At 47.1% G+C, this 12942-nt stretch overlaps 1 protein-coding gene across 1 annotated transcript; it reads left to right on the forward strand.

Annotated features, from left to right (window-relative positions):
* Window positions 1-1092: 1092 nt before the first annotated feature.
* On the forward strand, window positions 1093-11574 carry LOC133340643 (synaptogyrin-2-like). Its single transcript, XM_061549036.1, has 4 exons — window positions 1093-1221; window positions 8471-8711; window positions 9207-9337; window positions 9861-11574. The coding sequence occupies exons 1-4, from the start codon at window positions 1114-1116 to the stop codon at window positions 10053-10055; spliced, it is 675 nt and encodes a 224-aa protein (XP_061405020.1). The 5' UTR covers window positions 1093-1113; the 3' UTR covers window positions 10056-11574.
* The last annotated feature ends 1368 nt before the right edge of the window (window positions 11575-12942 follow it).

A 12942-nucleotide genomic window follows, 5' to 3' on the forward strand; every position in this document is an offset into this window, starting at 1 on the left:
AAAATTAAAATTGTCCAGTGTGGGACTGCGGTCATCCAGAGCACATACCTGTCAACGTCTTATCAGTGCCCTACCTGGTCACAGACCAATTCAGACCTTTTTGGTCATCCCGTGTCCCTTATAAATCTCAACGTTCATCCTCAAAAGTCCCATCACAAGGGAGAAACACAAAGAAATAGACAGAACAATGTTTTTTGCCCGTATTGAAACGGCTGCACGCCGTATGGAAAAACATGCTTCAAATCGATAAAAACTATTGTCAATGTAGTGCGTATTTAATGTGCCGCTGCACTTTGATGTTGTAGGAGAAAACATTTATTAAAAAATATATTCAATTAAGTAGAACGTGTTCTCTATATGTATTTAAAGTTGCGCATTTTTATGTGACGTCGCATTTCTCAAACCCCCCCCCCCTCGTCACACATCGTCACAAATGTCTGACCCCCCCCCCCCCTAGGTGCGTGACGTCATTTATGGACGGTCCCTAAGAGCGCAGTGAGCTTAACCAGGTAAGAATGCAAAAAAAACATTGTTTAGTTTTGTTAATATTCATTTTTAAGTGATTTATTTATCTTTCCTATACTTTTGCACTCCTATTGTGCTTTTGTATTGTTTGTTGTTGTAACGTTCTGACTTGCCACCTACTGGAGATTTGTGTTTAAAAAAGAGAAGCGCTTTATATTCTAGAGTTGAAGCTTTCGTGACTGCAAGGATTCATACTCTTAGGTTTTTTTCGGTAAAGCCACGTAGGTAAAAATAAATAATTAAAAAAATAATAGAAATAATAATATACTTTTATTTATTTATTATAATAAATAGAATAAATAATATTATTATTGTAATAATTGTATTTCTATTATTATTTCTATTATTTTTTTTATTATTTTTTTATTTCATGATTTATTTTTACCTACGTGACTACCGAAACAACCTAAGAGCTTTATCGCTCATCGGATTCCTCCAGATATAAATAAATATTATTACGAGCCGTTGCGTGATGACGTCGCGAACCCACGCGCCGACGAGACGGCGTTGCGCGGTGACGTCACGAGACCACGCGCAGCGACGTCGTGACGTCACGCCACAGAGCCCAGAGACGTCGTTTGGCTTAAAATGGAGGGAGCGGAGGAGAGCGGTTTCGGCGCGGGCAGAGCGGGTGGCGTCTTCGACATCGTGGCCTTCTTGAAGAAGCCGCTCACCATCCTCAGGCTGCTGAGCTGGGTGAGCGCGGTAGATGCATGAAGAGAGGAGAGGGGATGGCGTTGACACGGCGGCGTAGCGGTGCGAGGGGAAAGACCGAGTGCTTAGGCCGGCGCCTCGGTCTCGCCTGAGTGACTGCCCGGAAGGTGGCTCTGTGGGTCGGCTCACGGTGCGCGCACGAGGGGGGTGGGGGTCACCCGTCCTGCCTGTACGGATTTTTATTTTCTAACACTGCAAAATCGCCACCTCGGGTGTGAATGGTTTCATCGTGATATTTTCCAGCGTAGCTTTGATTCGGGTCACGAACGTAGACTTTCAACCACTGCTTCAGAAAGTCTTTAAAGGATTGAAGGAAGCGATGGCGAGGCTCTGTGTAGGCATCTTAAGCCGGAAAACATTTCCCTCAATCCCGGAGCGCTGAAGATGTCTCGTCAATTGTACACCGTCCGATTTTTTACAGCGTTTTAAAGCAAAAATATCGTCACATTTAGTCGTATATTGTCATTTTACAGTAAAGAAAAGTGTCAAAAAATATATATAATCCCTGAAGATGTTATCACGTTTATACATAACGTTACAAGTACTGTACTCCGTGTATTGCCCTGTGATGTTTATTACATTTGGCGGCTGTTAACGCTACAGTACTTTCGTTATACGCTTCTCTGCAACGGCCCACGTTTGTCAGCGTGGTTTTCCACGTTGCCTCCATGGGCCGCTGTCACGCGGCTAAGTCAAGCGCGTTTACGCTTAACAACAACAACCCCGTGGCGTTTTCGAAGGGCCCGTGTGTAATTACAGCAAAGATGATGTTGCGAGGCCATGGCTTTAAATAGTGGCGATGTCCGGGGCAGGGTGGTGAGCATTTTTGTTTGTTATGATGGCGGTGATCATGGTGGATTATGATGATGCACTTGTTGTGGGTATATCATGGGACCTCCTTTGTCAGTACCAAAATATGAGAATAAGTATTCCCCTTTTTCTCTGGCCACAAAACAGGAATTGAGATGTTAAAACACCAAACTGAAACCTTTTACAAGGAATCACGTCTGCATTAACCACATGGCTTGTGGTCAGAATTGAAACAAAAAACACTGATAATATATTGCCATTGTCCTTGAAACGGATTGGTCCACACCAGAGGCAGCTTTCCTTTGAGCCTCGTCTTGGGGTGGAAATCTGCACCCAAACAAGGACGCAGTCGTTGTGGGTTAAAGCGGCGGTCCCACGGCCTTAATTGATCATTAATCTCGCGGGACCGCCGTGATTTTGGCAGAGAACGTGTTATTGAGTGACTCAGGCAGCCAGCTATGGCTACGGGGTTTGGTCGTACATGTTATGTATATCGTTTGTTGTTGTATTTGAATCACAGTTCCTATGATCACTGTTCCATTGTCTTTGTGGCTTTATTTTGGTGATTTTGAGCACGGTTCGGTCTGGCCATGCTTGTTTGTTGTAGTACAGAGTTGGCCTGATAACTTTAATCTACATTGTCTTATGGTTGTTATTGTTTGACTTACATCCCACTGGAATTTTTGCACACAGCGTTGAAATGCGGTGTTTTTTTCTTGAAGACTTTGCTGTTTTTTCCAGGATTTTTTTTCTGTTGCGTGTAGTCACTTTAAGATGTTTATTGTTCATGTTTTTGTTTTGTTGCACCCGAGTCAAGAGCCGCATGGCTCACAGGGTTCTACCTAGTAAATAAAAGAAACTAAAACGTGGCAGCGGCGCGTTCTTGATGCGGGCAGCCAGGCCGGGCGGGCCTGCCTTGGCCTGTTCGCGTCTGTCCATCCCAGTTTTTCGTTATCCGTGGCTCGCACTATGTTACGTTTTTTACACTCTCTCGGTGTTTAAGACGAGACTCAAAAGAAAGCTGTCTCTGGTGTGGACCAATCGGTTTCAAGGACAATGCATATATTATCAGAGTGTTTTTTTTGCATTCTGACCACAATTATTGTGGTTAATGCAGGCATGATTCCTTGTAAAAGGTTTCAGTTTGGTGTTTTAACATCTTAAAACCTGTTTTGTTGCCAGAATAAAGGGGAAACCCCTATTATCCATGTTTTTTTTGCATTCTGACCACAAGTATTGTGGTTAATTTCAGACACGATTCCTCGTAAAAGGTTTCAGTTTGGTGTTTTAACATCTCAACACCTGTTTTGTTGCCAGAAAAAGGGGAAAACGTATTCTCACTTGTGGGCATGCTTGTGTTGTTGATTGACTTGGTGTTTTGGCGACGAGCCTGCGTTTCTCGATCTGTAGATATCACGGCATTAAAGCGGGGCGGATGATTTTCTTTTTAATGTCGGCAGATGTTGCGGATGATGGACTTGTTGACACGTTTGTGTTGATGAGTCACTGTTGCTGTTTGTGACTATCGTGTCGCGTGAGGCTGGCGATAATGGATGATGCACAACTTCGTGGACGTTGGATGATTAACAAACGACGTTGAAGGTCGTGGAGTGATCATTCATGGACGAGCGTGCCGTGGGTTGTGCTGACGACAATGGTTGATGGTTATGAGGAACGTGTCGGTGTAGTTATCGATCATCGTCGGCCATTATCGATCCACTGCTGGATGAAGGCCCCACCCCAAGATACCGTACCATCCGATTTCATCGCTCCATCTTGGCGGCGTAACATAACCCGGGCGTGTTCCCTTATTTTCTGACACACCACCACCATCATCATTAAAAGGCCTGGCCTTTTATGTTTTCTCTTCTGGGGGGGGGGGGGGTAATCTGCACCCAAACAAGGACGTGGTCGCTGTGGGTTAAAGCGGCAGTCCCACGGCCTTGATTGATACTTCATCTCGCGGATTCACCGTGATTTACGCAGAGTACGACGTGGCAACGCCGCGTTCTTGATGCGGGCAGCCAGGCCGGGCAGGCCTGCCTTGGCCTCTTCGTGTCTGTCCGTCCGTGGTTTTCGTTATCCGTGGCAGGCACTGTTGGGTTTTTTTTTCCCTCTCTCTTTCTCCCGATGTGATTATATCGAATGTCGGTGTGCGTGGAATCCTCACGGAAGTGCAGTGCATCTAAAAGGAGTGAACGAATAACTGTGCGCGTAACAAGTTGAAATTATTATTATTTCGAATTTCACTCCCAATAAAATGGTAGAGTTTTTTGCGAACGTCCAATGCCCACCACCACGCCTGCGACAGAGACGCCTCTATCGCCTCCAGAAAGAGCCACGTCGACTCGAGCTGCGCACTAATTGTGTTTGCTTTCGTTAATAAACAACCCGGAGCGCCGCCGCTCGACGTTGCTTGCGAACGGTTCACGTCATTCTTTGTTTTTTTCGGTAAAGTCACATTAAATAATAGCATATGCTATTATTTAATTTATTCTTTTATCTTTATACGTGACTTTACCGAAAAAACCAAAGAATAATTCCTGCAGTCACGAAAGCTCCAAAAATTAAGGTTCACGTCATCATTATGATCGTGGCACCTCCATCGTTGTAATTGCACACATCCTATCCCCCTGAATGTCAAATTAGTCTCCAGGACCGGTTTTGTTTGCTTCAGACATGCTGTACAACACAGCATGGTCGACGTGGTAGCACACTGGGTGCCATGTGACCATTGTCAAAGTCTGCTAGCACGCCTGGGTCTGAAGTTTGATTTGAAAACTAATGTCGTGTTTGTCATAATTATTTTATTAATTTAGCGGCCCCCGCATCCTTTGGACGTATCCGTTCCTCCCTCGTACTATAATTACTCCTACTATATCGGACATTTGTCTGATTTAGTATGAAGTATGAATCATAGTTATTTTTGAAAAAGGGAAATTGCGTGAAAATAATTCCGCTTGCAAAGCGACCAAGATGTGTGTTCCTGTTTTTTGTGTGTTTTCTATATTTCATCATCGGTTATATCCATCGCTCTAAGACCCAGGACATTGATCAACTTGTACTAATGCACGGCTTCAGTAGCCCTTTAACCCTGCTATGAGCCCTGCTATCGCTTTCCGAGTCTACAAATAGAACAAATCGACTCTCTACTTCCACTGAGAAATCAACTTCTGCCTCTTCGATTTAACAACATCGACAACTTAAATTTGTAATGTTTCCATAACCTAACGACACGTCTCAAGAGTGCAACATTTAATATGGGAAAAAAACATGAGCGAATGCGATGGGGAATGAGCAGGGGGAAAGGTTTAAAAGTTTGACTGTGTTGAGTCGCCTATACGAAGAGAATAACTACATGATGTCTGTAGAGTCAGGTGGTGTGTCCACGACTAATTTAAAATGTAGTTGCAGGGTGGGGGAAATCAAGGATGGTTTCTGTTTGACAATTCTAGAAAGTGGCAGCCATATGGCTGCTAGCAAGTCATGTGCTTTGGGTTCACAAGTAAACAGACGAGGAAAAGGAATTCCACCGTGATGAAACTTGTCTCGGGGGTGGAGGGTGGGGGCTTACTGTTTATCAGACACAACTCTCAGCATCACTCTCTAGTGACGGGGGGGGGGGGGGGTGTCCTCTCTTAGAACAAGAATGTTCTGCAGGAGAGAAATGTATAAATCTATCGAGTGACGGCGAGGTGTGTGCTGCTACTACCACCCGGGCATTGCGCCACAAGCAGTGGGGGTGGCTCATGTGAGTGTCTTGTGATGTGAGAGTTCCTGGCACCCTCCCTCCCCCCCCACTTCTCTGCGGGTGTCCCGCGTGACCTGTTCTCATGTGACCTGTTCTCATGTGACCGTACCAGCTCGGCCTCCCGTAAGGCTGATGATGCCACAGGCTTTCCTGACTCATTCCCTGTAATGGAGGGCCACTTTGTACAAAGTGCCCATGAGCAGACGTTTTCGTCAATGTGTTGCTGCTGATGAGGGCTTGCTATTGTTTTTGTTGTTGTGACTTGCTAACCCCCCCCCCCCCTCCCAGTACTTATCTCTGAAAAAATTACTTCATAGCTCATCCGATTCCTCCAGTCTAAATCAAGATTCTGATTCACGCCGCGAGTGTTGTGGGGGTTATTGAACCACGCTTCTCCTCGTTGGTCAGTGTAGGTTGGTGAAGTCGTGTAGCAGCAGTGTTTTGCAAACGTGTGCCGTGTTACATTTGGAATTATAGGAGAAGACAACCCTCGTGTCCCACCTCCCCTCTCTTGGTCTGTGCAACACGGCACACAGACGTCAGCCCCCACCCCCGGCCCTCTCAACTCCCTCGGTCGCGCATTCGCAGTTGGAAAAACACACAGATAGGGAAGGAGACACGGAGACACAGAGACATACAGTGACATGCAGAGACACGGACAAGAATACACTCGCACACAGACATGGAGAGAGAGAGACGCAGGGACATGGAGACAGAGCCACTCGCGCAGACACGAACACACTCGCGCAGTTGGGCAAATTCGTGTCACGCTTGCAAAGCGACCAGGGGATTGTAAATTCTGTCGCGACTACAACACATTCCGACTGACCCACCCGGGCTCACAGTGATGTTGTGGTTCGCTGTGCCACCAAGATTGAGCTAGCTTGAATGTGTGCTTTGGATTGAAAAAGGTTAAGAAGCTCTGCTGTGTACAGCACTTGATTTCGCTGCACTGCCTTCTGATGCCCACCATGCAATCCCACAATAACACAGGCTGCCCCGCTCACAATGTGGGCTTTTGACCACGCCTTAACCATGCTGGTTGCTGTGGGTTGGTGAAGGTGGAGAGCGTCGATGTGGGAGCATAGAAGTACGATACAGCGATGGACATTGCTGCGCTCTCCTTAGCTGCCCACCGCGTAGCACGGCAGTCTGCGACAACACGTCCGGTTGTTGTAGGCTGCATGTGGGGGTTATGCATCCAAGTACCAGCTAAGCGTATCCCTGCTTCGCTTCTAAGATATGACGAGATGCACTCAGGGTGATTTGGTAATCGGTGGGAGGGGGACCCTTTTACAACTGACACTCAACACCCACATCTTCTCCTTCACCTTCAAGTCAACCTTTTAATTTTGACGACAAACCCTCGTTAAATGTCATGTGCTTGTTCTGGGTGTGGTTTTGTACACATACACCTACTCGGATATCTAATTCCATCAATCATTGTACATTTCACACATTTACCTTTGGCGTAACTGCATACTTGGTTTAAACAAATGCTGTGGGAGAGGCTTTGTTGACATTTGTAAACAGTAGTAAATAATGTAACTATTTATGTCTAAAAAAAACTTACATGATTCGCAAAACTTTTTTCTGGATCGTGCCACATTGTGGTATTTAGGCACAATTCTATTTTATGAGTATTTTGCTTGTGGGAGGTAACTCGGAGAACCCAGACGATGTCCACGTATACGAGATGATAAAATTCTACCATTGTAGGTTAACCCCACTCGCTGTACTGCCACCTCAATGATCTCCTTGCAGACCCCGGTGAGATTAGCACTCAAAAATGTTTTGCGCGTCCTCCACAATTTAGAACCTCCGAAGTGGCATGCGCCGCACCCGGCATGTAGTCTGTTTAATTAGTGAAGCGCGTGTGTGTGTGTGAGAGCGGTCATGGGCATCACTTGGGTCGAATTGGTCTCAAATGAGTACCTGATCCGATGTGTAAACATTGCCACTCGGGAGACAAAGGCTGCCGGGCATGACGCTGGCCTGTCCAGCCCTCTCGTGTGCCTGGGTTAACCTTCACATGTGCTTGGTAACAACACTTGCCCCTAATGTCTGTTAAGGCTATATGGCGACCTTTGTTTTGCACGAGCGTGCACACGAAAAGTTTTTATTTCTTTAGTCAACAATGACTTGGGAGGATAAAAATCGTCAGGCATGGTGATGCCTACGATTACCCACTCAAGAACAAAGCATGACTAAGGCGAGATGACATTAACTAACCTGAATGAAGACTTGTAGACAATCTCGAAACATTAGATAATTCAGCACACTGAAGACAAAAAAACGAGAATTGGGTAGAAATGTTTATGTAATATTTCCATAATTGGCTGACCTAATAATAATGGGGGAAGGGGGGGGGGGTTACTCACCTCTCACACCAACATTTGATGACTAAGAGTTTTACTAAATGTTTGACTGCTTTACCAACGATACTAGGAGAATAACAACATGAGAGCCACAGGTTAAGACTTGACGAAAATTTCACGGTATGTACGTATGTTGAACCTCTTTCGTGTACCGCACGTAGCCAACGTCCTAATCAGAAGTGCGGACGGTCGCAGGTTGTCGAATAGACTAAGTGAAATAACAAATGCTGATTACATTAACACTGGTTGGTGTGTGTGTGTGTGCGTGCGCGTGGCCGCCCGCTTGTTGCAGATCTTCGCAGTGGTTGTGCTCGCCTGCATCACTAATGAGGGCTACGCCAACTTCGATGCAAAAGGGCCCCCGACCCAGTGCATCTTCAACATGAACGGCGACGCGTGCCGCTACGGCGTCGCCATAGGCGTCATCGCCTTCCTGGCGGCCACACTGCTACTTGTGTTGGACCTGTACGTGCCAAGCATGGCGGGCCCGCTGGACCGCAAAAACATTCTGCGCGTCGAGGTCGTCTTTTCCGGTCAGCGTTCCCACGCCCTACCGACGGCACCTGTGCACTCATCGCCCGCCGCTTTAGCACGGCCCATTCTCAAAATGCTTCGCATTTAGATGCTGCGTTAGTCGACTTTGCGTCCTACAGGGTGATAGATTTATGGCCACGAACCGCCAACACCGTCTCTCTGCGCAGCACATTCTTGCAAAGATGTCGTCGCACTTGGACGCCGTAAATCTACGTCATGTTTTTGTGCGCTTGATTTGTCACGTAATATATGGGGGGGTCATGGTTCGCCACTTAATTTCTTCTCGTGCGGTGCACGTGGAATCTATGAATCTGAAACAACGACGCGCGCATGATTCGGTGCGCACTTGCCGTGGCACCTGTCTCGTCTTAGGAAGGGGGGGGGGCCTGCGGGTGGCAACTGTGCGAGTATAAACTGAGGCGCGGAAACAGTGGGGGTTGCTTGCCAGAGGTGTTAACGGCTCGGCCATGTGCTGTTGTTGTCGTGTGGTGCAGTGCTGTGGACGTTCATGTGGTTCGTGGGCTTCTGCTTCTTGACCAATCAGTGGTCGAAAACATCGCTTCAAAAGAACGGCGACGCGGCGCGTGCATCCATCAGCTTCGCGTTCTTCTCCATCTTCATTTGGGTGAGCAGACGCGTGACATCTGCACAGAAGTCATGACCGTGACCCAGATGAAAGTGCTTTTTTACTCCCGAAAATTCAAGCCCGCCACGGTGACCTCCCCCACCCCCCCCCCACCACTGCGTGACACACGAGAGCGATCTAGGGAGTGTGCCGCTGCTTTGGTTTTCGAGGCTGTGCTGGGTATCGCTTCCGATGTGGTTTTGGGTCGTGGCTCACCGTGTGGTGTTGTTCTGCACAATGTGTCCACACACGTTATACCCCACCACAAGCAGTCTCCCGTGCCGCTATCTGCGGTTTTCCCGTTATACTCCTGAGTGGACAAAGGCGGCGGGATTTAAGAAACTTCCCAGATGTTGCAGCTGTCATGCTGGGAGATGGAACCGGCGACCTCCACATTGCAAAAGCTTTCCAGTAAAAAGGCAAAAAATTATGGGAAACTCAAAGTGATTTTAATGTCGTGAAATTTTACGTCATTGTGAAAAACCATCGTGTGTGTTTTTCAATTGCCGTGTAACGTGTGCAGGGTTCCCTGACGTACAACGCCTACAAACGCTACCAGGTGTTGTCCGACCCGTTTTCCCAATCCTACGCGGACCCCAGCAGCACGCCATACGCGCCCTACACGGCCGGCAGCGGCGTCGACTCGCGCGACTCCTACCAGCAGGGCCCCTTCACCGAGGCCGGCACTGCACGTGGCTACCAGGACCCGTCGTACTGACGGGGCCCCCCAGCTGGCCGGGCCCCACTCCCCTTACCCATGCCACCCTCCCTAACCCTCTAACCCCGTTTCCACTGGTACATCGGAGCCAGGGCCCTCAACTGCAAAAGCCTGGCCTCACAAGACGTGCGAATCTGCCCGAGTACCAGCCAAGCAAGGCGGCCCCTGGGTTGGAGGTCATAAGTTTTGTCACACGTTGTGTTGTTCAGTACGTTGTGTGTGAGCATTCGTGCGTTGCGTGTGACGTCGGCAGCACGGATCAGATTCTGGAGTGGAAAAAACAATCTGGCACCTCCTCTGAGTCTTGTCCGGCTGCCTCGGCATGGCCCCGGCATGTCTCGGTTGTACAGTGGAAAAGGGGTACCTGATCCCTGGGGTGTCGCGCCTACCTGTCAATCCCCACCACCCCCTTTCTTCGGCTCACAATTTTAACATGGTACAAGGGGTCATCCCTGTTGTTGTCATCGTCAGGTGTGTCAGACCCTCACCGGGAGCACGCCTTGCGCAGAATACAGCAGCGTGGGGGTGGCGGTGCCGTGAATGGAGGACTGACGCAGTCCAAGATATATGGGGATCCTCAGACACTCCCATGCCATGAAGCTGTGGAAGGTGGTGATGGTGCTGGTTATATGCCATCCGGGGGATGTTTTCTCAAAAAACAGTGCCCCCTCTTGAACTTCTTATATCACCTAATACACCTCAGTCGTTGTTTTCACGAGAGCTGGACTATCCCATTCAAGTGTTTGATAAAACTCCGCCGATTATCAGTTTGATTACTCGAATAATTGGATAACGCAAAATTTTAGAAGCCTGCTGCAATTTTTAGTCGATTGGTGGACTCGCTCGGCCCATTGTCCCCAGCTGTAGTTTTACAACCTTTGCCTCGTGTCCAGCAACCCCATCTGAGATTTATACAATGTGGTGATACAGAAAACACTGTGTATAGTTTTCGTGATTGTTTGCAGTAAACGTGCGATTATTGGTTTTCATTGTAACATGAATCGAAACTGCAGGATTCAAAACAAATCGAAACACTTTATTTTAAAAAGCCAACGACAACTCTTAATAAAACTTGCCCTGGCTTACATCATTATTGCAAACGTGGGCTCTGGTGCCAATGCGCGCATGGAATTTACAGCACAGCAGATGATATGGATTGGTGGTTGTTTAGATACTCTTTATACCACTATAAGCAATGTTAAGTCTCTTTGCCAAATGTACTACAGGGTGGATGAGTTTTGTGTTTTTTTTTTCTACTGTACAAAAGTAATACTTTTGCCAGCATGGAAGAGTAGGCCAAATACGCACGAGAGGGGCTGTAGAGCACTCTCAAGTGGGGGAAGCCCTTCTGCCACCAGTGGCGTGAGCGAGCAATTACAAAAGAAAGTAAAACCAAATACTGTTTACTATATCACTTATGACGTATACCACCCAAAGATGGGGATGAAAAATGTTCCAAGCTGGCACAAGGCAGTATTTTGATGTATAAAAAGAGTCCATAAATATATACACAATTATACATTCTATTTGCCTGTAATTTAGTTTTTTTTACAAGTTACATTAAAATTGAGCGGAAGCCATCTGGGCTCCGAGTGAAGCGTTTCACAGTTCGGAAAAATCTCCGCGATGATTCGCACTTCTGGCCGAGCAACAACCCAGGAATGACATCGTCGGTTTTCTACACCAACCTGTCCACCAAGGGTCTATCTCGCCGCAGCCGTGAGGACCGTTCTCTTCAGCTGTGCAATTGAGCGAGTATTTCCGTCGCATTACCTGTCGGTTCCTCGGTCGGACAGAACAATTAAGCGCAATGCCAAATTTGTACAATGGGGTGGTGTTTTTATTATTCCCCCTCCTGCTGTCGTTGGTGACTTTACCAAGATTCTCAAACTCGTTGCGCTTCGCAGTCTGGTTTAATCACGGCCGGATGAAACCCGGATGCCAACGCAGGATCTCGGCCGTGCCAGCTCTGTACACCGACATGCACGTTCCAAGTCTGCTGAGCGAAAGTGTCCGCTTGCAGCGATGCGACTTTGTCGCAACTTTCTAGCCGGGAAAACCTGAAGGCCCCCTTTGTGTCAGCAGCGCGGCCACTCTTATGGTTGTCGCAGAATAAGCGGCTGGATTTCGTTGCAGTGCCATGTATTTTTCATGGTAATTTTCGTTGTGTTTTTTGCAAACTTTGTTCGCCTTTTCTTTATCAAGGGCTGCTGGCAAAGCATGGTTTTCATTTTGATCCTCTGTTTCAACAGCAAACCTGTGCCGGTTTTTTTTTCAAATCTTAAAATATTTGTTTTCCTCTTGACGATGACATTTTAATTATCAATAATTATATGCATTTTAATTTTGAATGTACGTTTTATATTTGCACTCTGTGATTATTGCCAATGTCTGGTTTGCGTGTCATCCAAACTTTGGATTGTTTATGCAGGTTCTGTAAACTTGGTAAGGTTGTCGTGTTCTGTAAGGTGTCGGCACCTGGGAACACGGTAGCGGTAGGTGCCACTTGGATTAACCAAGACTTCGAGATTTGAAAGTTTAAGATTAGTCCACTTCACTGCACAATCAAACCATAGATTGATGAAGTAGAACCTGTGTGTGTCCACGTGCCATCTTAAAATACGACCAGAGGCATAACCTCACATCTGGTACGTGCGAATTATTCTCTTAAGTGCATTTTTTTTGGTTTGCTTTGTGGGTATAAATGTTTCTTGTGTGAGTGCACTTTAGAATGTGCAGGCGGGCGGTTGTAAGAGTTTCTTGTGTGTACAATGCGGCAGCCCGGACTCGCGTGCTATGCAGGTGGCGTTGTGAACACCAAAATTGAAAAGCGGAAAACAAAAATGTGAAAGAGATCTGCTGATGAAGCACGGGAATTGGGGGTCTG

Source organism: Lethenteron reissneri, chromosome 10 (genome assembly GCF_015708825.2).
Source record: "Lethenteron reissneri isolate LAM-NWPU_2019-01 chromosome 10, ASM1570882v1, whole genome shotgun sequence".
Taxonomy (NCBI): Eukaryota; Metazoa; Chordata; class Hyperoartia; order Petromyzontiformes; family Petromyzontidae; genus Lethenteron; species Lethenteron reissneri.

What these genes read in the sequence shown, in the direction of transcription:
- LOC133340643 (XM_061549036.1), top strand. Translation starts at nt 1,114, where the DNA reads ATGGAGGGAGCGGAGGAGAGCGGTTTCGGCGCGGGCAGAGCGGGTGGC. An exon ending in CGTCGAGGTCGTCTTTTCCG is followed by an intron (nt 8,712 to 9,206) that starts GTCAGCGTTCCC and finishes CGTGTGGTGCAG; the next exon opens with TGCTGTGGACGTTCATGTGG. An exon ending in TCTTCTCCATCTTCATTTGG is followed by an intron (nt 9,338 to 9,860) that starts GTGAGCAGACGC and finishes TAACGTGTGCAG; the next exon opens with GGTTCCCTGACGTACAACGC.